The 27790-nt window shown below is 38.4% G+C and overlaps 1 protein-coding gene across 2 annotated transcripts in view; it reads right to left on the reverse strand.

Moving 5' to 3' along the window:
• The window catches only part of GOLIM4 (golgi integral membrane protein 4), a 353609-nt gene that overhangs the window by 74441 nt on the left and 251378 nt on the right, over positions 1–27790 (reverse strand). For both annotated transcript variants that reach the window (XM_053710118.1, XM_053710117.1), the window contains exons 10-12: positions 23647–23885; positions 23300–23388; positions 5750–5859 (exon numbers count right to left, since the gene is read on the reverse strand). In XM_053710118.1, the coding sequence (XP_053566093.1) occupies positions 5750–5859; positions 23300–23388; positions 23647–23885 (438 nt within the window). The remainder of the gene's footprint in view (positions 1–5749; positions 5860–23299; positions 23389–23646; positions 23886–27790) is intronic.

Here is a 27790-nt window from a genome sequence, read left to right on the forward strand (position 1 = left end):
CCGAGAGAACAAGGAACAGTAGGAGAAATATCAGGGTGAAAAAGGTGCCAAAAAGGGGAAAGATGGTGATCCTATTCCTTTTCTTCTACCTATAGAGCCCGGAACTGGGACATAAAAAGGAAATAGGTGGGGAAGGATGGAGATCCTATTCCTTTTCGTCTGTCTTAATCAAATTCGCCATCTGATTCAGTGTTCTGAGATTCAACTGCCAGATCAGTATTAGGAATCTCTAATATCGACACAACTTCTCTTAGAAGTCAGCGCAGGAGTGCCACTTTAAATCTAAATGCAAAATTCTCCTCTGCCGGAGGAATAGAAGCAGCAGGCTCCGACCCAGAAGGTCCGTACTCTGAAGCCTCAGAGAGAACTGCATCCTCAGACGACTGATTTGATAAAACTGTCAATTTACATGATGCTCCCTGGGCAGGAGTGCATGTATTAACCCTTCGTTTGCGTGTAGTAGAACAAGGCAAAGCGGCTAAGGCCACAGACATCGCCATACGGAACTGGGCCATAACGTCTGGCGGAAAAAGGCCCCCTCTAGGTGGAAGGTTAGCGATGCAAGGGGAAGCTGCATGTGTAGGATCAGATGACTGTAGAGGACACGCCTCACGGGATGAAAATTCCTCAGAGGCGGAAGGATCAGTGGCATCTAACATCTCAACATTGGTTGATGAAAACACCCTGTTGCGGCATATGGAACATAATTGAGAGAGCTCGATTACCCAGGCCTCCTCACAATATACACAGGTATCGAATCCTGTCGTAGAGGGATCACCCTCTAAAAATTCAGAATCCTCCATAAATAGGTAACCCTATTTAATTCAAAGAAAACAACCAGGACCTATACCCCCAATGGCTGGGGCACTCACCACCTCCTATGACCCAGACAGTATAGAGAAACTCGCTCCTTTCCGTAGTCACTCAGTCAGGAATAGGAAATGGAAACCGTGACCACTCCCGGTCAAAGGGAAAGCGCGCCAAGCTTAATAAAACTGCACAACTCTCAAATAAAAAAGCAACCTGTACGTTCCATATCAGCCTATGATCCTAAAACATCTCACACATTTAAAGCAGCAGAAATCACATAAAACAAATATGATTAACCCCCCACTGTTCAATAATCCCCCTCAGGAGATATTAACCCTTGATTCCATAAAGATAAAGGAGTCCCAATGTGACCATGTCTTCTAGTGTTACATATGTGTAAAAAATGAAACGATCTTACTGGAATCTATGCCGTGGAACAGAAAAACCGTCCTTCAAGTGTGACAGACTGTAGCATAGCTTCTGACATGGACTTGGGTGATGAAAAGCAGGCAGTGAAGCTCGTCAACACTGATTGCTTAGGAGCTGTTAATACGAGTCTGGATGGATTCACAGAAAGACTCTCCCTGCATCTCCAGACTCTAACTTTCATCAATGCTCTCACCGAGAGGCTGACAAGACTACTTAAAACTCCAGTTCCATATCGAAGGATAGATACCCTTCTTAAGGAACTACTCCGAAATCTTCTGACACTTCTCTGCCAACCTCCTGTAACGAAAGGCAAAGAATGACTGGATAATGAGGGAAGTGGGGGAAGTATTTAAGCCTTTGGCTGGGGGTGTCTTTGCCGCCTCCTGGTGGCCAGGTTCAGTATTCCAACGAGTAAGGAATGCAGCTGTGGACTCTCCCTGTATTAAGAAGGAAATGGTTTATCAGGAACAAAGTGGAGAAAAATTAAGAGTAAACTGTCTAACTCTGAATAAGGTTCCCTCAATACATCCCTATGTAGATTTCCATTGTGGTGAATTATTATGTAATTATTGTACATAAAGAAAAAGATGTAGAATTCAGTTACAACACTTAAAATTTTAACTTTATTGTGAACTATAATAAATTAAAAAGTATAAAAGAAAAAGAAAATGAGGCTTATAGAGAGAGATCAGATCATTCTCTACCCCATGCTTAATAGAATATGAATCACTTGGAAAATTATTAAAAAATGACAAACAAGGCCAGGTGGTGCTGCTAATAAAATCATATCAACAACTGATAGTCACTGACTAATCACATTCACCTTTAAAGGATAAGGGAAGGAGGGGTATTCCTGAAACATGTATACTCAAAGGCATACCTAGGTACTCAAAAGCATTGTCCCTTCTTGCAAGCATCATGGGAAAAAGCCTAATCTGTCAATTTCTAACTCAATACCCAACAATAAAAATCAATTTATTCAATGTATTGTTGGAATTCACACATGCTATTTAGTCAATTTAAACTCCAATATCTGGGAGCTCTATACATCTGGTGAGCCAATGACAAGAGGCATATGTACACCCACCAATCACCAGCTAGCTGCCAGCAGTACATTACTGCTCCTGAAGCTACCTAGGTATGATTTACAACAAAGAATACCAAGAGAACAAAGTACAAGTAAATTGTAAAGTTGTTTAAATTTTTTTTACTTTTGAATAGATAATGTAATGACTGTAGTAAAGTGGTAACTGGCAAGATATAGATAACTGCAGGTTATGTATGAGATGTTATTATGCAAACATATAAATAAGAAGGAATACAATCTACAGGTTGATACAGACTTATAAATGTGACCTACAAGTCAGGGAGGCATGCAGGCTATGGGTATGTGCAAACCAATAATGGGAGTAAAGAAAGGAAATTCCAGCAAAATTAAAGGGACAGTCTACACCAGAATTTTTATTGTTTTAAAAGATAGATAATCCCTTTATTACCCATTTCCCAGTTTTGCATAACCAACACAGTTATAATAATATACTTTTAACCTCTGTGATTATCTTGTATCTAAGCCTCTGCAAACTGCCCCTTTTTTCAGTTCTTTTGACAGACTTGCAGTCTAGCCAATCAGTGCCTGCTCCCAGATTACTTCACGTGCATGAGTACAGTGTTATCTATATGAAATATGTGAACTAACACCCTCTAGGGGTGAAAAACTGTTAAAATGCAATCTGAAAGAGGTGGGCTTCAAGGTCTAAGAAATTAGCATATGAACCTCCTAGGTTAAGCTTTCAACTAAGAATACCAAGAGAACAAAGCAAAATTGGTGATAAAAGTAAATTGGAATTTTTTTTTAAATTACATGCCTATCTGAATCATGAACGTTTATTTTGGCCTAGACTGTCCCTTTAACTATTGTATATTATTATTTAATACAATTTAAAGCATGTTAGTTAAAGGGACACCAGACACAAATTGTCAACTACGTGATTATAAACCTTCATATATAAGAATAATTTTGCAATGAAAACTGCAGCTTTATTTTGTCAAATGAGTATATTGTTTTATGTATATTTTCCCCCTGATTTCCCTGTCCCCCAGAAAAAAAGAACCCCTGCTAACCAATCACAAACTAATATTCAATTATAGCACAAATGCTGTTTGCACATTTGCAGATTAGGGTAGCCTGACTCTTGTATTCTCTTAAGTAAGTTTAGCAATGATTCAACTTAATTACTTTTGCAAAGAATGATTTGCTTATCATGATTGTTGATGCAAAACTGATAACCTACCATTTAAAAGCATGTGACACCACAGAAACTTAGGGAGGGAGGAAAAAGGAAATAAAAGCTTATATAAATTGCCTGAGAGAAAGTGAAACAAATACCATTTTTAGATGTATTTTACAGGAAAAGGCTGCAAATAAATAATGTATGTATATTGCAATAATGTTTCAGTTGCAATAAAGAAACACGTTATGCGTTGTTGAAATGTCAAGTTTAATGGTCCTTTAATGCAACAGAAGAGCAGGTAAGATCAGTAGGATACTTCAAATATCCCATTAACACTTATTTATAAGGGACTCCCTTTATTTGTGTGTTTCAATGGTATCTTTTTAACACTCCGTTTGGATGTGCTGGTATATTAGCAGACTTAAATCCTGGTACATTTCCTTTGCTTTACTTTCTCCACAAAAATACTTGACAATGTGTCAGTGACTGTGTACAATGGTAGGTGGTGTCACATAATCCCCTTTAAAATCTGTACATTAGCCCCCAATCTTGATCCCATGTTGAATATTTTTCCTAACTGAACAGTGATTTTACAACTTGGCTGCCACTAACATACTTCTTTGGCTGATAGTAACATATGTAAATAGAAGTAATTTAACCCCTTGCTTCCCTGGGTGGCCCTCGCTTCTTTCTGCTCTATTTTTATAATGTATTTAAACATAGTAGACTTTTTTTTTATATTTAGCTAACACGCAGGGACTTTAAATAAAAATATACATTTAAGTGTCCAGTATTTTTGTGAAGATTTTACTGGACAGCTTGCTAAAATACTGGAATGGCCGGTTGAATACTGGATACCTGGCAAACCCTAACTGTGGAATAGGTTTGTGTGTCTGCTAATAAATCAGTACTCAGGAATTTTACTAATATATAGGATCAAAATGTATTTGATGTCTGGGAGGTCTCCGTCCTTTCTACATAGCTTCTAATCAATTCCAGTTTGGTCCCGATTTGGGAGTCGCATCCTGCTGTCCCTCCTTCTGCTAATTATGCCCCGATTTCCCTCAATGAAGCCTGAGATTGCACAACCCCTGCCCAGAATGCCAAAACCTCACTCATAACCACACCATGACCAGCACTGGAATATGTCCTCCTTTATATTGATTAGCCCACTCCCACGCTGCCGAATAAGCAGCCAAACACAATCTAAAATGAGTATGTGTTTTGTAACAAGATTATATATCAGATGTACACAATATTAAATATTTTTTTATGACAATAATGTATGCTTGGCCACTCTGAATCAGTATGTGGATACAACACTGTTTGCTGCTTGACCTTCTGTAATATGCATGTTATTAAAACAGATACAATACAAATAAACTAGAAGTCACAAGTGTTAGTATCAAGGCACTAACTGATAATATAGACCATCATCCTATATAATAAGTGGCCAAGTATGTTTGTCCAACGAAGTCATGCGCAGTAGAGAGACTGCTCGAGACAAACCTAACGTCCAGCGCCTATGCGCAGTAGAGACTGTACGAGACAATCGCGAGGACAGCGCTGGTTATTAGGCCCTTAAGGACCTGGCCTCTCTCTGATGCAATCTTGCTAAAAGTAGCAAGATCACTCTACTTATGCATACCCCACGATTGGGGCATTGCAGAAATAGTCTTGCAGAGGTACTGAAGCAGAGAGGGATAATCTTTGTCCCTCTCTGCATCGGGCATTGGTGGTGCCGAGCGTTGGTGGCGTGGGAGGGTTAGGAGGGTGGTGGCCCCTCGCTGGAGGGAGCGGGAACAGGTGGGACCCATTATAGTAGAGAAACAATGTATGCTAAGAGCGTCAGGGAGGTGGAAGGAGGCACATGTGGATCCTAGAGTGGAGGGGGGGGGGGATAAAGGCTAGGGAAAGGATCTTGGAGGGGGCATTTTTGCCCGTGTACACAGGCTTTAACACTAGTTATAATATAACACAACTGCTACGTAACTCATAACCTTTAATGAAATACACCATTATGAATTGCTGAAATATTTATAAAAACTAAATGCGGTATTTTACAGGAGTGTAAACTTTATGAAAACTAATCAATAATTGCAATTAAATGCGAGTTTGACAAGAATTATTCAACTGCATAGTACTTTATGGAAGATGAAGTGACAAAATCCATCTGCTGGATTCACAGTATGTTATAATGAAGAGCTTTTCATTACAATAGTTTGGTCATTGTCATTATAAACTGCTAGCTGCAATTTCTCTCAATATGTCATACGTACCTCTTCCTGCTCTTTGCTTTCGGCTTGCTGATCCATAGCTTGCTCCTCATTTGCATTATTAGCAGGGTCTAACTCTTCTGCTTCATCTTGATGATTGTCCCTTTCATAAGCTGGAAAAACAGATGTCAGGACTTAAAGAAAAATATCATTTTCAAATCAAGTTTTATTAAGAAGCGAATCATTCATTACATCAGGTGAATTACTTCATCTGCTTCACTTAGGGAGAGGGAATTTGCAAATGTCACACGCTAAAGGACACTAAACATATTTCCAGTCATGCATTTAAAAGAGTTGGTTCAAAATATTACAAAAGTTTATTTTGTGAATAAAAAAATGAATATTAAAGGTAAATGCATATAAGAAAATGATGAAAATAATCTAAATCATTCAAGCATTTTATTATATTGCACTATTGTTTGCATACAACTATATGCTTCATTCTGCAAAGAGGTTAAAGGACACCAAAAGAACAAAGCCAATTTGAAAATAAAAATAAACTGTAAATTTTCTTAAAACAGTATGCCCTGTCTGAATCATGAAGATTTTCACTTTATGCCCCTTGAAGTTTACTAAGCAGTGCTTTGTCCTCTCCCGTCTCATCACGGAAAACAGACACTGAACGTACTACAAGTAGGTACAGCTGGGCATTCCAGAAAGAGTGAAACTTTTATAAAACCACAGAAGGGTGATGCTGTGTATTGCCTTTTTTGTAGATTTTAGCCGATCTTTATCTAGAGTATATATTACTAATTTAATTAATATGTTAAATCATACCCTTTCAAAGGCAGAAGAGATTACCATCCTAAAAAATTACACCTAGCTCTGAAGGTTTATAAGAAACAAGAAAAGGCATCACATGAAAGAAAAGAAAAAAGTTACCTTTGTTGCTTAGAGACGATTAGGTAAAAAAAAAACAAATTCTTAGCCAGCATGAAAAATGTAATAATTTAAAATGACAAAAAATGAGAGGTGCCTATAAATGATATTTAAATATTATTTATGGAGCAGCATAAGATAACTTTTTTATGAGCATTGCTGCAAACACATGCATAATGCAAGCATACTGCTACAGGTTTATGAACTGTACAGATGTGTATCTCAAGTCCACTTTTATTTCTTTTTACTTTTTTTTTTAAGTTATGGAGAAGCCATCAAAGTATCCCATAATTTCAAAGACAATACTGATCAAGAACTAGGAGGTTATACCTTCATCCCTCATGGATCTCAAAAGAAAATGTATGCCTACCTGATAAATGTATTTATTTCCGGATATGGTAAGTCCACGGCTTCATCAATTACTGTTGGGAATATCACTCCTGGCCAGCAGGAGGAGGCAAAGAGTACCAGTCAAACTGCTAAGTATCACTTCCCTTCCTACAAACCCCAGTCATTCTACCGAAGAGTAAAGGAGAAAAAGGAGTAACACAAAGGTGTAGAGGTGCCTGAAGTTTAGTAAAAAAAATAACGGTCTTAAAATAAAGGGCGGGGCCGTGGACTCACCATATCCGGAAAGAAAACATAATTTATGTAAGAACTTACCTGATAAATTCATTTCTTTCATATTAGCAAGAGTCCATGAGCTAGTGACGTATGGGATATACATTCCTACCAGGAGAGGCAAAGTTTCCCAAACCTCAAAATGCTTATAAATACACCCCTCACCACACCCACAAATCAGTTTAACGCATAGCCAAGAAGTGGGGTGATAAAACAAAAGTGCGAAATCATAAAAAATAAGGAATTGGAATAATTGTGCTTTATACAAAAAAATCATAACCACCACAAAAAGGGTGGGCCTCATGGACTCTTGCTAATATGAAAGAAATGAATTTATCAGGTAAGTTCTTAAATTATGTTTTCTTTCATGTAATTAGCAAGAGTCCATGAGCTAGTGACGTATGGGATAATGAATACCCAAGATGTGGATCTTCCACGCAAGAGTCACTAGAGAGGGAGGGATAAAATAAAGACAGCCAATTTCGCTGAAAATAATCCACACCCAAAATAAAGTTTATATCTTAGAATGAAAAAAACTGAAATTATAAGCAGAAGAATCAAACTGAAACAGCTGCCTGAAGAACTTTTCTACCAAAAACTGCTTCAGAAGAAGAAAACACATCAAAATGGTAGAATTTAGTAAAAGTGTGCAAAGAAGACCAAGTTGCTGCTTTGCAAATCTGATCAAGCGAAGCTTCATTCCTAAACGCCCAGGAAGTAGAAACTGACCTAGTAGAATGAGCTGTAATCCTTTGAGGCGGGGACTTACCCGACTCGACATAAGCATAATGAATTAAAGATTTCAACCAAGACGCGAAAGACATGGCAGAGGCCTTCTGACCTTTCCTAGAACCGGAAAAGATAACAAATAGACTAGAAGTCTTTCGGAAATTCTTAGTAGCTTCAACATAATATTTCAAAGCTCTAACTACATCCAAAGAATGCAATGATCTCTCCTTAGAATTCTTAGGATTAGGACACAATGAAGGAACCACAATTTCTCTACTAATGTTGTTAGAATTCACAACCTTAGGTAAAAATTCAAAAGAAGTTCGCAACACCGCCTTATCCTGATGAAAAATCAGAAAAGGAGACTCACAAGAAAGAGCAGATAATTCAGAAACTCTTCTAGCAGAAAAGATTGCCAAAAGAAACAAAACTTTCCAAGAAAGTAATTTAATGTCCAGTGAATGCATAGGTTCAAACGGAGGAGCTTGAAGAGCCCCCAGAACCAAATTCAAACTCCAAGGAGGAGAAATTGACTTAATAACAGGTTTTATACGAACCAAAGCTTGTACAAAACAATGAACATCAGGAAGATTAGCAATCATTCTGTGAAAAAGAACAGAAAGAGCAGAGATTTGTCCTTTCAAGGAACTTGCAGACAAACCTTTATCCAAACCATCCTGAAGAAACTGTAAAATTCTCGGAATTCTAAAAGAATGCCAGGAAAAATGATGAGAAAGACACCAAGAAATGTAAATCTTCCAGACTCGATAATATATCTTCCTAGATACAGATTTACGAGCCTGTAACATAGTATTAATCACAGAGTCAGAGAAACCTCTTTGACTGAGAATCAAGCGTTCAATCTCCATACCTTCAAATTTAAGGATTTGAGATCCTGATGGAAAAAAGGACCTTGCGACAGAAGGTCTGGTCTTAACGGAAGAGTCCACGGTTGGCAAGTGGCCATCCCGACAAGATCCGCATACCAAAACCTGTGAGGCCATGCTGGAGCCACCAGCAGAACAAACGAGCATTCCTTCAGAATCTTGGAAATTACTCTTGGAAGAAGAACTAGAGGCGGAAAGATATAGGCAGGATGATACTTCCAAGGAAGTGACAATGCATCCACTGCTTCCACCTGAGGATCCCTGGATCTGGACAGATACCTGGGAAGCTTCTTGTTTAGATGAGAAGCCATCAGATCTATTTCTGAAAGTCCCCACATTTGAACAATCTGAAGAAATACCTCTGGGTGAAGAGACCATTCGCCCGGATGTAACGTTTGGCGACTGAGATAATCCGCATCCCAATTGTCTACAGGGAGTGCAGAATTATTAGGCAAATGAGTATTTTGACCACATCATCCTCTTTATGCATGTTGTCTTACTCCAAGCTGTATAGGCTCAAAAGCCTACTACCAATTAAGCATATTAGGTGATATGCATCTCTGTAATGAGAAGGGGTGTGGTCTAATGACATCAACACCCTATATCAGGTGTGCATAATTATTAGGCAACTTCCTTTCCTTTGGCAAAATGGGTCAAAAGAAGGACTTGACAGGCTCAGAAAAGTCAAAAATAGTGAGATATCTTGCAGAGGGATGCAGCACTCTTACAATTGCAAAGCTTCTGAAGCGTGATCATCGAACAATCAAGCGTTTCATTCAAAATAGTCAACAGGGTCGCAAGAAGCATGTGGAAAAACCAAGGCGTAAAATAACTGCCCATGAACTGGAAAAGTCAAGCGTGCAGCTGCCAAGATGCCACTTGCCACCATTTTGGCCATATTTCAGAGCTGCAACATCACTGGAGTACCCAAAAGCACAAGGTGTGCAATACTCAGAGACATGGCCAAGGTAAGAAAGGCTGAAAGACGACCACCACTGAACAAGACACACAAGCTGAAACGTCAAGACTGGGCCAAGAAATATCTCAAGACTGATTTTTCTAAGGTTTTATGGACTGATGAAATGAGAGTGAGTCTTGATGGGCCAGATGGATGGGCCCGTGGCTGGATTGGTAAAGGGCAGAGAGCTCCAGTCCGACTCGGACGCCAGCAAGGTGGAGGTGGAGTACTGGTTTGGGCTGGTATCATCAAAGATGAGCTTGTGGGGCCTTTTCGGGTTGAGGATGGAGTCAAGCTCAACTCCCAGTCCTACTGCCAGTTTCTGGAAGACACCTTCTTCAAGCAGTGGTACAGGAAGAAGTCTGCATCCTTCAAGAAAAACATGATTTTCATGCAGGACAATGCTCCATCACACGCGTCCAAGTACTCCACAGCGTGGCTGGCAAGAAAGGGTATAAAAGAAGAAAATCTAATGACATGGCCTCCTTGTTCACCTGATTTGAACCCCATTGAGAACCTGTGGTCCATCATCAAATGTGAGATTTACAAGGAGGGAAAACAGTACACCTCTCTGAACAGTGTCTGGGAGGCTGTGGTTGCTGCTGCACGCAATGTTGATGGTGAACAGATCAAAACACTGACAGAATCCATGGATGGCAGGCTTTTGAGTGTCCTTGCAAAGAAAGGTGGCTATATTGGTCACTGATTTGTTTTTGTTTTGTTTTTGAATGTCAGAAATGTATATTTGTGAATGTTGAGATGTTATATTGGTTTCACTGGTAAAAATAAATAATTGAAATGGGTATATATTTGTTTTTTGTTAAGTTGCCTAATAATTATGCACAGTAATAGTCACCTGCACACACAGATATCCCCCTAAAATAGCTATAACTAAAAACAAACTAAAAACTACTTCCAAAACTATTCAGCTTTGATATTAATGAGTTTTTTGGGTTCATTGAGAACATGGTTGTTGTTCAATAATAAAATTAATCCTCAAAAATACAACTTGCCTAATAATTCTGCACTCCCTGTATACCTGGGATATGAACCGCAGAAATTAGACAGGAGCTGGATTCCGCCCATACCAGTATTCGAGATACTTCTTTCATAGCCAGAGGACTGTGAGTCCCTCCTTGATGATTGACATATGCCACAGTTGTGACATTGTCCGTCTGAAAACAAATGAACGACTCTCTCTTTAGAAGAGGCCATGACTGAAGAGCTCTGAAAATTGCACGGAGTTCCAAAATATTGATTGGTAATCTCACCTCCCGAGATTCCCAAACCCCTTGTGCTGTCAGAGACCCCCAAACAGCTCCCCAACCTGTCAGACTTGCATCTGTTGAAATCACAGTCCAGGTTGGAAGAACAAAAGAAGCCCCCTGAACTAAACGATGGTGATCTGTCCACCACGTCAGAGAGTGTCGTACAATCGGTTTTAAAGATATCAATTGAGATATCTTTGTATAATCCCTGCACCACTGGTTCAGCATACAAAGCTGAAGAGGTCGCATGTGAAAACGAGCAAAGGGGATTGCGTCCGATGCAGCAGTCATAAGACCTAGAATTTCCATGCATAAGGCTACCGAAGGGAATGATTGAAACTGAAGGTTTCGACAAGCTGAAACCAATTTTAGACGTCTCTTGTCTGTCAGAGACAGAGTCATGGACACTGAATCTATCTGGAAACCTAAAAAGGTTACCCTTGTCTGAGGAATCAATGAACTTTTCGGTAAATTGATCCTCCAACCATGATCTCGAAGAAACAATACAAGTCGATTCGTATGAGATTATGCTAAATGAAAAGACTGAGCAAGTACCAAGATATCGTCCAAATAAGGAAATACCACAATACCCTGTTCTCTGATTACAGACATAAGGGCACCGAGAACCTTTGTAAAAATCCTTGGAGCTGTTGCTAGGCCAAACGGCAGAGCCACAAACTGGTAATGCTTGTCTAGGAAAGAGAATCTCAGAAACTGATAGTGATCTGGATGAATCGGAATATGCAGATATGCATCCTGTAAATCTATTGTGGACATATAATGCCCTTGCTGAAAAAAAGGCAGAATAGTCCTTATAGTTACCATTTTGAATGTTGGTATCCTTACATAATGATTCAATATTTTTAAATCCAGAACTGGTCTGAAGGAATTCTCCTTCTTTGGTACAATGAAGAGATTTGAGTAAAACCCCAGCCCCTGTCCCAGAACTGGAACTGGCATAATTACTCCAGCCAACTCTAGATCTGAAACACATTTCAGAAATGCTTGAGCCTTCACTGGATTTACTGGGACACGGGAAAGAAAAAATCTTCTTGCAGGAGGCCTTATCTTGAAGCCTATTCTGTACCCTTCTGAAACAATGTTCTGAATCCAAAGATTGTGAATTGAATTGATCCAAATTTCTTTGAAAAAACGTAATCTGCCCCCTACCAGCTGGGCTGGAATGAGGGCCGCACCTTCATGTTGACTTGGGAGCTGGCTTTGGCTTTCTAAAAGGCTTAGATTTATTCCAGACTGGAGATGGTTTCCAAACTGATACTGCTCCTGTAGGGGAAGGATCAGGCTTTTGTTCCTTATTGTGACGAAAGGAACGAAAACGATTATTAGACCTAAATTTACCTTTAGATTTTTTATCCTGTGGTAAAAAAGTTCCTTTCCCTCCAGTAACAGTTGAAATAATAGAATCCAACTGTGAACCAAATAATTTATTACCCTGGAAAGAAAGGGAAAGCAAAGTTGACTTAGAAGACATATCAGCATTCCAAGTTTTAAGCCATAAAGCTCTTCTAGCTAAAATAGCTAGAGACATATACCTGACATCAACCCTAATGATATCAAAGATGGCATCACAAATAAAATTATTAGCATGTTGAAGAAGATTAACAATGCTATGAGAATTATGATCTGTTACTTGTTGCGCTAAAGCTTCTAACCAAAAAGTTGAAGCTGCAGCAACATACGCTAAAGATATAGCAGGTCTAAGAAGATTACCTGAACATAAGTAAGCTTTTCTTAGAAAGGATTCAATTTTCCTATCTAAAGGATCCTTAAAGGAAGTACTATCTGCCGTAGGAATAGTAGTACGCTTAGCAAGAGTAGAGATAGCCCCATCAACCTTAGGGATTTTGTCCCAAAACTCTAATCTGTCAGATGGCACAGGATATAATTGCTTAAAACGTTTAGAAGGAGTAAATGAATTACCCAAATGATTCCATTCCCTGGAGATTACTTCAGAAATGGCATCAGGGACAGGAAAAACTTCTGGAATAACTACAGGAGATTTAAAAACCTTATTTAAACGTTTAGATTTATTATCAAGAGGACCAGAATCCTCTATTTCTAATGCAATTAAGACTTCTTTAAGTAAAGAACGAATAAATTCCATTTTGAACAAATATGAAGATTTATCAGCATCAACCTCTGAAACAGAATCCTCTGAACCAGAGGAATCATTATCAGAATCAGAATGATGATGTTCATTTAAAAATTCATCTGAAAAATGAGAAGTTTTAAAAGACCTTTTACGTTTACTAGAAGGAGGAATAACAGATATAGCCTTCTTAATGGATTTAGAAACAAAATCTCTTATGTTAACAGGAACACTGAGTATTAGATGTTGATGGAACAACAACAGGTAATGTAACATTACTAAAGGAAATATTATCTGCATTAACAAACTTGTCCTGACATTCATTACAAACAACAGCTGGAGGAACAGATACCACAAGTTTACAGCAAATACACTTAACTTTGGTAGATCCAGCATCAGGCAGCGATTTTCCATTAGTATCTTCTGATTCAGGGTCAATCTGGGACATCTTGCAATATGTAATAGAAAAAACAACATATAAAGCAAAATTGATCAAATTCCTTAAATGACAGTTTCAGGAATGGGAAAAAATGCCAGTGAACAAGCTTCTAGCAACCAGAAGCAATAAACAATGAGACTTAAATAATGTGGAGACAATAATGACGCCCATATATTTTAGCGCCAAAAAAAAGACGCCCACATTATTTGGCACCTAAATGCTTTTGGCGCCAAAAATGACGCCACATCCGGTAACGCCGACACTTTTGGCACAAAAACCGTCAAAAATGACGCAACTTCCGGTGACAAGTATGACACCGGAAATAACAAAGAAATTTTTTTGCGCCAAAAAAGTCCACGCCAAGAATGACGCAATAAAATTAAGCATTTTCAGCCCCCGCGAGCCTAACAGCCCACAGGGAAAAAAAGTCAAATTTTAAGGTAAGAAAAAAATTGATTATTCAAATGCATTATCCCAAATAATGAAATTCACCGTCTGAAATAAGGAATATTGAACATCCTGAATCAAGGCAAATAAATGTTTAAACACAAATATTTAGAACTTTATATAAAAGTGCCAAACCATAGCTTAGAGTGTCACAGAAAATAAGACTTACTTACCCCAGGACACTCATCTACATTTAGTAGAAAGCCAAACCAGTACTGAAACGAGAATCAGTAGAGGTAATGGTATATATAAGAGTATATCGTCGATCTGAAAAGGGAGGTAAGAGATGAATCTCTACGACCGATAACAGAGAACCTATGAAATAGACCCCGTAGAAGGAGATCATTGAATTCAAATAGGCAATACTCTCTTCACATCCCTCTGACATTCACTGCACGCTGAGAGGAAAACCGGGCTCCAACCTGCTGCGGAGCGCATATTAACGTAGAATCTAGCACAAACTTACTTCACCACCTCCAAGGGAGGCAAAGTTTGTAAAACTGATTTGTGGGTGTGATGAGGGGTGTATTTATAGGCATTTTGAGGTTTGGGAAACTTTGCCCCTCCTGGTAGGAATGTATATCCCATACGTCACTAGCTCATGGACTCTTGCTAATTACATGAAAGAAATACATTTATCAGGTAAGCATACATTTTCTTTTCTTTCCTAAGATATGGTGAGTCCATGGCATCATCAATTACTGTTTGGAACCAATACCCAAGCTAGAGGACACAGATGAATAGGGAGGGACAAGATAGGCGGCAGACGACTTCCGGTGGGCGGCTCTACAAGATGGCTGCAAGCTTCAACAGCTCTGAGGAAAACTATTTCTAACTCGAATATAGCAGCCACTTATCCACGCCATCTGCATCTCCCTTAACAGGCAAGCTGTCCGGGAATACTTGGCAGACAGAAGGATTAACAGCTCTTCTACCCCGGAACGTCATTTTAAAGAATAAAGCCGTTGGGCACTGTGGCGGGAATATCAACGCCACATTGTATATACATATAACCAAGTTCCTGTTCCCTAACAAAGCTCCTGTTTATTAACAATGGTTATCCTCACCGCCAAAGAAGGCTCTGCTGACTCCCTCATTCTAGCGGGACTACAGGCTGTGTTTTTGCCTAAGCCAGAGAGGCTCTTGCACTCCTGCGCTGACTTGTGCGCAATGTTGTCAACCGAGACACAATCTGGACACCGGGAGAGGCCAGCCAATAAACCTATTACAAGTACCGTCACATCCTTGTTTCCTACTGATAGCCACAAGTCTCCACAACTATCGGTAAGCGGCACAGCTTCTCCTGCTATACATCTAGTGGGGTCCGTTATTGAATCGAGAACCGGACTAGAAGAGAGCCTGCTGGCACCTCTATTGACTCACCAACTGTTGATCCCGGCTCCAGAGCTTGATGTTCAGATGATCTGGTCGGGCAGTGTCATGGAACTGACTGTTCATCTAAAGCGCAGCTTGCCGCCCCCCCATGTGGCTCATCTGACTGCTGCTTTGGCCTCGGTTGCAGATCTAGGTGGATTACCTCTTACATGCTATTCTGCTCATCGAGCAACCTGGCTGCCTGACTGTTGTTCCTCGGGCGTGCCCGGATTCACTCGTAAAGCAAGAGGCATAGGATGATGCCTCTCTCCCGGACTATCACATATACCATCATGCCTGATGCTCACTTAACACTGATCCACAGTGGGGGAAAATGTATGTCTGGGACAATCTATGATTAGTGTTGTGCGTTCGCCTGGTTAGCTAGTTATTTTATTTTATAACCACGACTTTATTATACTCTGTCAGCCTTGATAGCTCTTTGCTTTTGAGCTCACTGTGTAATTTCCATAAAGCTTGCTATTGACCCTGTTAGTATTTCAGTGCACCTCACACAGGCGGCAGTCAGACATATCACGCTTTGACCCCTTCTTTGCAGAAAGAGCTGTCTGTTTCTATGTAAAATTGTCTTATGTTTTGTTATTTTCCTTGATAGTTTGAGTTGGGGTTCGTTTAATTTAATTTAAGTTTAATTAAAATTTAAAATTAGAAGGTTTAGGGGGCAAACGGTGAAAAATCCTTGGCAATATAACTAGGAATTGGCCAATACTGCTCATATTTTTGAAATCACTGTTTTACATTCTCATTTATCACCTACCACATGTCCTATCGCAATATTTGTTGTAAATTTAGATCCGGTACAACTTTGAACTTTTTTATGTAATTTTTTAGGTGTCATATACCTTATTTCTGCAGCAGCCATTTTGCTAATAACTATAGCAAGGGCTACTTAGATTGTCGCCATCCCAGTTTGAGCATACCCACTTATTTAAGTCTCCTAAAATCTTTCTACCTGTGCAATGCCTATACAGTACCTACATAATACAGTTTCTAACCCTAACAAGATTTCCTTTTGGGTTGGTCAGGGAAAGGTCCTTACTGTTTCTCCCCCAATCCCACATTACAACTTGGAAGCATATACCTGGTTAACACCTACATTGATTCCATGCTTATCCCCCTAGCTATTGCACAAGGGCGGAATATCTAACACTTTTAAGTATCTGGATGCATTTGTTTAGCACCATCCAATATAAGGTGGGGATTTGTGTTACATATATGGTTGGTCCTAGTTGTTTTACCCACACCAGCCAGTCTGGATTTAACTGTAGAATACCCAACATCCATAAATTAACCCCACCCTATAAGTATGTCTGTTGGATGCTGTGTGGTGCGGTTGTGTATGTGCTTGGTTATAGTTTTATTATTATTTTATTGTTGTTCCCTCATTGACAAAATACAAATGAACCTCCGCAGATTAAAGATTCCTCAATATCTATGTGTACTTCTGTAGAAAGTAGTGGCTTGTTCTGAAACAGTTCCATTCCTCTGCTAATGGATATCTCATGTATACTTTGGTTATCCCCAGTAATGTGGTCCATTGTATGTATTGTAAATCACTTGCAACACAATCTATATGTGACAGCTGTAACTTATTTTCATTGTAATTTAGCTCAGCCCATATTTTCTAGAAAAAAACATATTTAGGCTGATAATGCGAATACCGCCAATATCACTCCCCTCAGACACACCTAGGAAACCGAAACATTCCTGTAAACACCCATTCAGGCACTAATTTTTATATAGGTTACTTCATTCTAAAGGATTTTGTCCCTTCACATATCACACTGTACAGTTATATCTTCTTATCTTAAGGCTGGCCCACTGTTTATTGAGGGTAAATTTATTGAGGGTAAAGACTCATATCTGCTTATGAGAACTGTTCTTAGCTGAGCTTCATCAGGCCCATTGATTAATTAAATGCACCACCGTGTTTATTTTGTGATATTGGATAGCATATAAATTGTTGACTAGTCTATATATATGGATAAGGGGGGTGGCTTACATATGGCATCTTTGAGTCAATTAGGGTTGTGTTTAGAATATGTGTTTAGTTTGGTTAAGATGTTTTATTTGTTGATATACAAAAATAAGAAACATGGGGTATACATGAACTGATATCTGACTATCCGGATAAAGCTATTCTTACGGGGTCTTCTATATTTTGAACATCAACAAAGGACTTTCGTGATTTATGAATTGTCTATAATTTTCATCTTTGTAAGAATACATTTGTTAAACTGTACCTATGTTTCTTTAATAAAAAGAATTTGAGAAAAAAAAAAAAGATAGGCGGCAGACCTAAACAGAAGGCACCACGGCTTGAATAACCTTTCTCCCAAAAGAAGCCTCAGCAGAAGCAAAAGAATCAAATTTATAAAAATAGGAAAAAGTATGTAAGAAAGACCAAGTTGCAGCCCTGCAAATCTGTTCCACAGAAGCTTCATCTTTGAAAGCCCAAGAAGAGAAAAGAGAAGTAGCAGTAGCTTTCTGATACAGAGAAAACAAACCAAAACAGAAGAAGTTTTTTTTTTTAAAAAACAAACTATGGAATGCTATGGCTCAAACTGAGCCTGCTGCAAAATCTTACAACAAAGTTAAAACTCCAAGAGGAGCAACAGACTTAAACAAAGGCCTGATATTAACCAGGGTCTGACAAAAAAGTTACACGTCTGGCACATACGCCAGACGCTTGTGTAAAAAAAAGGTAACAAGGAAATCTGACCCTTCAGAGAACTGACTGACAAACCGTCCTCCAGACCATCCCGGAGAAGGGCAAAACCCCTAGGAAACCTGACCCTACATCCAAGAGTAGTCCTGGAAATCTTACCAAACAGGGAATTTACGCCATACCTTATGGTAAAAGTTACCAGTAACAGGCTTGCAAGCCTGAATCATGGTCTCAATGATCGATTCAGAAAAACCACGCTTAGACAGAACTAAGCATACAATCATGGTGACCATAGTCCTGGAGGACGCGTATTTTCAAGTTTCTGAGTTTTGCCTTTCTGTCAAACATTTTTAGTTTGTGGCTCTTTCCTTTGGTCTTGCCATGGCTCTCAGAGATCTTGGACGTGATTATAGTTCAGGCGCCATCCTTTCAACAAGCAAACTCAGAAACTTGAAAATACGCGTCCTCCAGGACTATGGTCACCATGAACTGGCCCTCCTAGATCAAAGGAAGAATGGAACCACTGGTTTCCATTTTAAGAACGGTACCCTGAGACTGCTTGCTGAGATACTTAAGGTCTACCATAGGATGAAAATTCCTTCTTTTTCAGGAACCACAAACAGGAATTAAAAAAATCCTAGACCATGTTCCCTTACAGGAACTGGAACTATCACTCACAGGGGAGAGAAGTACCAAATGCACTACAAACATGCCTCACTGTTATCTGGTCTGCCGATAAAATTGAGAGAACGAACCTGCCTCAGGGAGGGGAGGAATCATTACTATGTAGTAACCTTGAGATATTATGTCCACAACCTATCTGGGACATCGCATATCCATTCAGAGAGATTCAACCCCCCACTTGGACCGATCCCGGATTGGGGGGCAAACTCCTTTAAGTCTAATCATCTTGTCTCGTGGTAGAAAGACCCTTTTCCACCCGTAATATCAAAACTATTTCTGTCAGATCAGGACCAATCAAGATCTTACCCTTGTACGTAAGTACCAGAAACTTTGACTCAGGGGAGAAAATCCACTGACCACAACGACCTGTGGGCTACCACAGCAAAGCCAGATATCTTGACTCCCGGCTGAAAATCTTGTATGGTAGCAACAGAAATAAAAGAATTGTCTAGCGCAAGCGCCTTAATTCTGTACTGCATCTCCTCAAAGGAGTCTCTACCAAATTGGAATCACTTCAAGGCATCGCACCAATAAGATGCCGCACTTGACATAGTGGAAATACAAGCTTCCATGTAAGCCCCCAGCCATTGATCCTGAAGAGAACAGCTATCCTTTCTAGGAATCGTAGTTATCTTAGCCAGAGTAGGAGTGCCCTACTACTAAGGCACCGTGCACTGTATTTAATAGCGACAGCGACAGGAAACATCTTTTTAAAGACTGGAGATGGGCAAAAAAAGGAAACCCTAACTTCTCCCATTCCTGTGAACAATCTCCTAGCACAGTCTGGAACAGGAAAAACTTCCACAGAGGAATCCTTATAAAGTTTACTAGATTCTTTAGGGTTGACAACGGAGTCACTCCAAAGTAGACAAAACCTTCTTCAACAATACACAAAGGTGTTCAAGCTTAATCTGAAGGATACAACTTCAGCATCGGATGAAGGAATTATACTGTCTGAATCTGAGATTTCACCCTCAGAGGCTACCAATGTATTCTCCTCATCAAACCTATGAGGAAGGACAACCAGTGTATCAGCAGGAGGTACAGAAACCTTACTATCTGAATCTCTAATTTTCATCTTGCGATTTCCATTAGTATAGGAAAAGCAGATAATGTCCCAGATAGTGCAGAAGATACCTGGGCCGTAAATTCTGCAGACAAATACACTGCTCTAGGAGATTGAGAGGAACCGTGGGGCACTGCATGTGACACCATTGAGGCTTGGGATTTAAAAGAAGAGAGAGCCGCGGGATTGCCTGAACAGCATCATCCTAAGTCATTAGGCTCAGTGATTAAAAATTTCTCAAATCATGCAGCACGTAAATTCAAACAATTTGTGCCACAGAGGATAACCAGACTAAATAAAAGACACAAAGACACCCATGTCCCAGCTTTTAAATATTAATATACCTGTTAGAAAAGGAATGGGGTACACCTGGATGTTGTATCTTCTGAATATCAAGAGACAACAATCAAGTATAGAAACAGACCTCAGTTCCAGGCTTATGAAAAATATGCCCCAAGTAACTATGTGACAAATATTGACCCATCCTAGGCTGGAATGAAATCAAATACAGGATGATTACCCCTAGACATCAGAGTCACATTTTATTGATGAAAATCTCTGCTAGAGGAATTATGCCCATATACATAAGGGACCTAATGAACGTGTCTGAGATAGCTGTCACAGCCCATGACAAGATATATAATGAAAAATAACACAGTGAGCAAATCTTTAAGAAAAAAAGACATATCACTGAAAGATTAAACTGTCCGGCAGATCCATTTACATAGAAACGTTCCGCTCTAACGGAGAAGAAATGGGGCATGGTCACATGACTGTCTCAGAGCGAGCCAAAAATGGCGCTTCTCCGCTATACAGACGAAGGCGGGCATACAAGTTCGGCACAGAAAAGAAGGTTAGCTACTAACTAACCTCTTGCTTCAGTCTGTCAGCCGAGAAAACACTTGTCCCATGTGATTTTCGCTCTGCTCTAGAAAACCCATACTGGCGCCGCCCCTATGTTATATTGCTAAGTTAAAAATACTCAGCAGAAAACTGCGAAGAACCTTAATAAAATAAGTTACAGTTCAAAGATAATAACAATAAGGGCTAAAAATAAAATAGAGAAATCATTAACCCTTAATGAGTCTCTTTAACAATAACACTCATGAGCCAATATAAACAGTTAGGGAAAAAATGTATACATTAAATTATAAACCCCTAGTCTCTTGTCACAACTAGTGCTTGTGTCCCGCCTAAAATATCCTACCCAAGGATATATAGATGTCCCAGATAAATTGCAGTCCAAATCTGCTAACAGTGCAAGTCCCCATATATAGAAGACACAGAACTTACCTGTATCTATCCGTCCGGCAGGATGACAGCCTACACGGCATGAGAGGACGCCGCTCCTCACAGAGACTTGTAGAAAAAAGAAAGAACAGAGTAAACCTACTCTGGCTTTCTATATTATGGCAGCAACAATGTTAGGAAAACGCAGCAAGGCCCAACTTACAAGTTCCTAACTGCTTAAAAGCCACCACTGCCCTACTGAAGAGACTAGAGTGTAGTACGGCTAAACCCAATCTTGAAAAGAAAGATAAGAACAAACCTACTCTGGCTTTCAAAATAATAAAATCTTGATTGAAGTGAAATAAATCAAATCTACTTCAGACACCAAAACTTCACTTCCTCCTTGCACTGAAGGCAAAGAGAATAACTGGGGTTTGTGGGAAGGGAAGTGATACTTAACAGTTTGACTGTGGTGCTCTTTGCCTCCTCCTGCTGGCCAGGAGTGATGTTGCCAACAGTAATTGATGAAGCTGTGGACTCACCATATCTTGGGAAAAAAAAAACATACTTCACAAGTGAAAGGCTACCTAATTTGTGGAGGGGCCTTGTTCTTCATCACTATTCTGGAATCACCTAAAAAGCAGGTTATAAGGGATAGTAAGGATTATTTTGTACCAAAGGCGAGAGAGGATGTGATTGGGTGCTTTTATTCTAAAGTTACTAGAAACAACAAAATTATGTTACTTCCCTTGTAGAGGGTGGCCGTGGTAAGTTTTCTTCTTTTATTATCTTTTACTTTAACCATAAAAAGATCACAAGGAGAGCAGTGTATATTTGTCTCTGTTAAACTATGTATATATGAGAAGGGATGAGGCTATTAGTCAAGAGTCCATTCAGTGGGGAAACACTTGAGCTATTGACCATATACTTGATGTATTATTTTTTTTTTGCTGTGTTCTTCATCTTCAGAGCGTTACCTACTAACTATACAGTAAATGTTTATTGCCTGTACTGCATTTATTAGATCTGATAAATCGGGGCGTAACTTTGATAAAGGAGACAATCAATAATAGTTCTTCATCCAACGAGTTTACTACAGATTTCAACATTAAAAGTATATGGGGATTTTTTATAGATAAACGTTTCTATTGTGATCTACCCCATAGTTACATTTCATTGTTGAATTATCTCTGTTTATTAAATCTTATATATGCTGACTCCCTTTGGTCCGAGATTATTTGTTACCCATCATCCATAAAAAAACACAGGTATTATAAATGAGCTGAATGCACAAGTATATCACACTGCCCAAATGAATTCATCTAAGCAGAGTCTGCACATCCATTAATGTCTCTATATAAAATGGATATAAAAGCAAAAGAAAACATGATAATCTCTGAATCACATTTAAATGTGAGTATATTACAGGCTGATGATTTTTACTAACTGGTCTGAACATGCTACACAAATTCTTTTTGCACAATCTTATTTATTGTGGAAAGTTTTTACTCACCCTTACTTATAAAATAACAGATATGAATAACACAAGACATACAACCTAGAAGCTGCTGAAGCAAAGCTGCAGGGACTGGATTGCTCTGAGCAGATATGGCTGGAAAAACCTCACAAAACAATCCAGTCATGACACACAGGAAATAGGAAAGTACCAGTACCAGAATGAAAGGGGACAACAAAGAGTATTCACCATAATTCATACTCATCATCAATACTCTCAGGGGTCTGCATGACAAGACCACAATAAAGAGTGGGAGGTTCCTTGCAGTATCGAGCATACTGCACTGATTTAGGTAGAAACAGATTTAACATAGGTGGATATACATGGGAGAGCAAAGCACCCTGAAGAATTCTACCAATGAAAAAGACAGCATCGCTTATTAGTAACTAATGTTACTATTAGCGGTTTCTTACAAATTTTTGTACTTCAAAATTTAAAAAAATGCAGGCAAATTCTCATGAGAATACCGCGAGTCATACAACAGAAAATAAAGATATTTAAAATGATTTACATTGTAATGTATACCTGTATTCTAACCTTTAATATACTTACAAAGTCTTAAGGTAAAATACATACTAGAATGCAGAACGGCTTGTGTTCTATTTCCATATATGTGTAGTCTAAGTGTGATAGGAAGTCATTTCACTAAAACCTACCTCCACCTTCTCCACCTTCTTCTGGCAGCTGCTGCTCCTCTTCTCCTTGTACAATATCATGATCAATTTTATCATACTGTGCTTGTCTCCTGTAATAGTAACAACACAATATTCACACACACTGCTATAGACAGGTATAACACATGTGTATATATAGAGATAAAGGTAATAGAAGACAGCACTCACTGGTCTGATGAAGGGGAGCTGTCCCCGAAACATCACGCAAATAAAAGCTTCTATTGCTTATCCTTAAGCCCAGCGAGTGCTGTCTTCTATTACCTATATATATATATATATATATATATATATATATATATATATATATGTATGTGTGTGTGTGTTTGTACCTTAAGTCTTCTGCAAGTTGTTCTTCCTTGTATTTATTTTGCCTCTGCAGCACAAGCTCTTTTTCTTGAAGTTGCTGTTGTCGCAGGAAGTGGTCCTGTAGCCTTTGCTGATGTAATGATTCCTGCTGCTCTTTAAGGTGTCTGGCTTCTTCAACTTGCCGGGCTGCCAGCTGCTGCTGTTCCAACTGCTCCTCGTAAGCCGATTTATATTTATGATCAGGCTTACTGGTGTGATCACTCTGTACCATCAAATAAAAAACATAAAAAGTAAATCCTTACAATAATTATGGAAATGATTGCATAGACAAAGGAAACATTGTAATTGGTAAATAAAACCAGTGAATCCAGTACCGAAACACTTTCTATTGTATACATGTTCTTAATGCAATAAACGTAAAATATTTAGCACTCTGCATTGCCAATATGTTTAGCCATTCACTGCTAAGCCATTTCACATCCCTGTGCCAGTCAATTTCAATGAGTTCATCACACAAGCCCTATGCTGTTTTGCAGCACTTTTAAAAAATAACTTTAGTTTGATATATTCTCCAAAATAGCCAAAGGCACCATATGAAATGCAATAAGTATAATTTTTGTGTACCAGCCTATGATGATTATTTCCTAACTATTTCAATTAAACACTTTACAGATCCACATTTTATATCTATTTATCTTCTCAAAACAATGCAATCTATAAATCTTATATATTTAAATCAAAATGAATAACAAACTTGAAAGATATTTTCCTTATTTTTACTTTGCGTCACCTTGAACTTTACGCAGAAAACTAGTAGGAACAAAATATCTAACCATACAACAAAATGATAAAATACCATCAGACATATATAGAAATATGTATTTATAAATAAATAGAACATAAAATTACATAGAATTCTGATTTCAGAGAGATATGACCATTCTTTTGGCCAGGTATTTATGGATCTAACACTGTCAGAACTCACTTAGCATAACAGAAATAATTACAAGAAGTAACAAAACAAAAATCACATAAAGAAAAAATGCTATATAGATTTTTACAACAATGTATATGCAGTTCTCTCATTAGCTTGGATAACTACAAAAAGGAAACATAGATCTGTGAGCCTAAACTAATAACCCAACAAACGTAGGCTAGAGGTTTTCCCAGATGATTACGGTTACTGTGAAAACCACTTGTAAGACAAAAGGTAATGAAATTAGAAGGCAGCCATCTTAGAGGGTAATGACACCTGTGTGCTGAATATTGTTTTTAGGGGTTGAGGGTTTTTTTGTAGACATTATCGCACATACAATTAAGACATTAGGTAAATGACAACAATTTGGAGATTTTATTATTGTGTGTGTGGCATCACCATTCCCAACATGATGTCAAATATACGAGCAGCTACGCAAATACTAGGAATGACCTCTGGTTTCTCCCTGTTTACCATGTAGAGAATAATAAAAATGATGTTTATGGAGGATGGCAAGAAGATGTTCCCTGCACAGCCATCCTTTAAAACCAAAGTTATTAATAAAAAAATAAAGTGGGCAGTCCTTGTGTTTTTGACCAAATCTGTTTTTATATATTTAATAAGATTAGACAGTTTGCATAGTATTTTAGGGAAATTAATTTGCTTATTGTTGTAATCCAGCTCTTTCAAGATAAAATCCATATATGATTAATAAACATCTGTCAGTAAAACATTGAACTAAATAAAATTATAGAAATATATCACTATATATCTTTATAAATGCCTTAGTCACTGAAAGCTGTTCAGCTGCCTGTGAGTGCTAGTGAGCACCTAGGGCTCTGAGTTTTGCAGGGTCATGGGATGTGTATCCAGTCCAGTTTGAGAATGCAGTACATTTCTGTGTTTTTTTGTTTGCCTATGGAAATTATAAAGGACCTGTGTCACCCTCGTTTGGCCAAATGTACTGTCACTTTAAGTGCATTTGTTTTTCAAATGCCTGTTTTGATTAATGTTGGGTGCTGCAGGATATAAGGGTTAATTTGATCCACTGGTCCTAGAGACTGATTTATGTGTCTCATAAAATGGCCACCACACTAAGAGGGAAATGTCCCAGTGGAGATTAGACTTTTGTGCAAAAACTATATATTTAACAGCAAATGCAAGCTACAGCTGCAAGTGCCCATAACTGTTCTAGAATCTGTTTGGTGTATGCGACTATGTTCCCAGGCTATGTGAAGCATGTGTACATGTTTATACTGATAGCCTGTGGACTATTAAGGTGCATTGTCAGTACCTTTATCTACCATGGTCATCTTCCAGTAGACAAGCCATTTGAGGCTTTGCAAGCACAGTGCCAAGGATTTGGTAAGAATTGGACAAGGAGCAGCACACTGTAAACAGGGGCTTGGCTAGCATGCCCAAATTACACCTGAGAGGTTAGTGGCATCTCCATAATGGGAAAAGAAAATCACTTGCTCTTTCCAGGCAAAATCTTCAATCAGCCGGACCCCAATGAAGAGACAACCAACAAAGTGCAATACAGCTGAGAATAATCGGTTGTCTCTTCAGAGGTTCTTCTGATTGAAGATTTTGCCTGGAAAGCAAAACAGCAGAGTCTGGAATAGACAGCGCCAACATAATTCCATACACTGCATTGTAGACACCTGGGCTGCGTTTATTCAGATATGATAAAAACAGGGGGATTGGGATAAGATTTTATTCAGACAATATCACAAGGGAAGTCTATCCTTCTTTAACCCTTTTTACTTAGAGTTTATACATTATAAAAGACATTGCTTCTACATCATATTGGTTGATAATCAAAAGATAAATACTGCCTGGCTGAAACTCCTGCCTTCTCCTCTGCCCTTCCTATGCACTCTGAGGGGAGAAGTGGGTCTCAGATCGGTTAGAGCACACCTCTCAACAATGTGTAGATCGGCACTTCTGAATTCATCTCACTCCTTGCGGGAGGCAAAAACCTTTTGCACCTTAACAAGCGTGAAATGAAGTGGATGGCTTAAGGTTTCTTACTTTGTCAATAAACTACTTTTATAAGTGTGATCTTAAAAATAATTAGGTCTATTTCAATCCATTAAAAGAGGCAGGTTTTCTTATACAGAAGTTCCTACAAATAATGGGGTCTATTCCAACCCTTTGGAACAGTCTGTTTTTCAAAGTCTTGGCCCCTCCGGTCCATTCAAATACCTGGTTATTATCCAGTTCTCAAGAGGCGTATAATCTCCAGAAATACTATGTATTAAGAGATTCTAGCAGTAGTATTGATGCATAAGACATTAGAAATCACTTTTTATGAAAGTATTTCTCATAATTTTCAGACTGTTCTATTTCAATAGCCTTAACCCCTTGATAACACATTTTGGCAAGTTTTCAATTGCACATCTTGGTTATTTGTAAAGTTTTGTTCTACTTCAATGTTTATTCATGGTTTTTGATCCTAATGACCACTTAACCGTTTCCTGGTTTAATAAAAAGTTTAAATATTGCTCAAATCACACTTTTAAATTATTAAAAACTATTAAAACCTGTACAAAGCATAATAATGTTAATCAGAAACACAAAGGCGATTAAACCAACATTTTGAAGTTACAGCTTAAGTGGACATTAAACAACTCTTGTTTTTTTTGCATTAAAAAACTGCTCTGCTGTGCTTCCTAAAGAAAATAAAAAGATAATTTTGTAACCTAAAAATGCTACAAATTATCACATATAGATGATTTATGCAAAGGAGCAGGAGCCCCAAAACGTTGCTGTATGCTATAATTTCTGCACTTTTACCATCATACTGGAGTGCAACCTCTTTTTGTGCATTATAAATCATCTATATGGTTTGCAACATCATGAGGTCTCCTAAGGAGCGTGTAACAAGCACATTTTTTTTTTACGCAAAACAAGAGATATTTAATTTTCCTTTTAACTCCAAGTAGTACATAACTGTAAATGTTTGACACAGAAAAACTGATTATTATTATTACTTCTGCTATTATTACTAGTGTATTAGTACTAATAACAACACAATATAATAATAATAATACTATTCTTATTACTATTATATATTTCTTTCATTAAAATACACCAACTGATTATCAAGCTAGTTGATTATTACTATTATTTTCAAAGAATAATCAGGAGGAAAAATGAAAAACAAACAAATAAAAACACAGTTGTGT

The sequence above is a fragment of the Bombina bombina genome, chromosome 4, assembly GCF_027579735.1.
Source record: "Bombina bombina isolate aBomBom1 chromosome 4, aBomBom1.pri, whole genome shotgun sequence".
Classification (NCBI taxonomy): domain Eukaryota; kingdom Metazoa; phylum Chordata; class Amphibia; order Anura; family Bombinatoridae; genus Bombina; species Bombina bombina.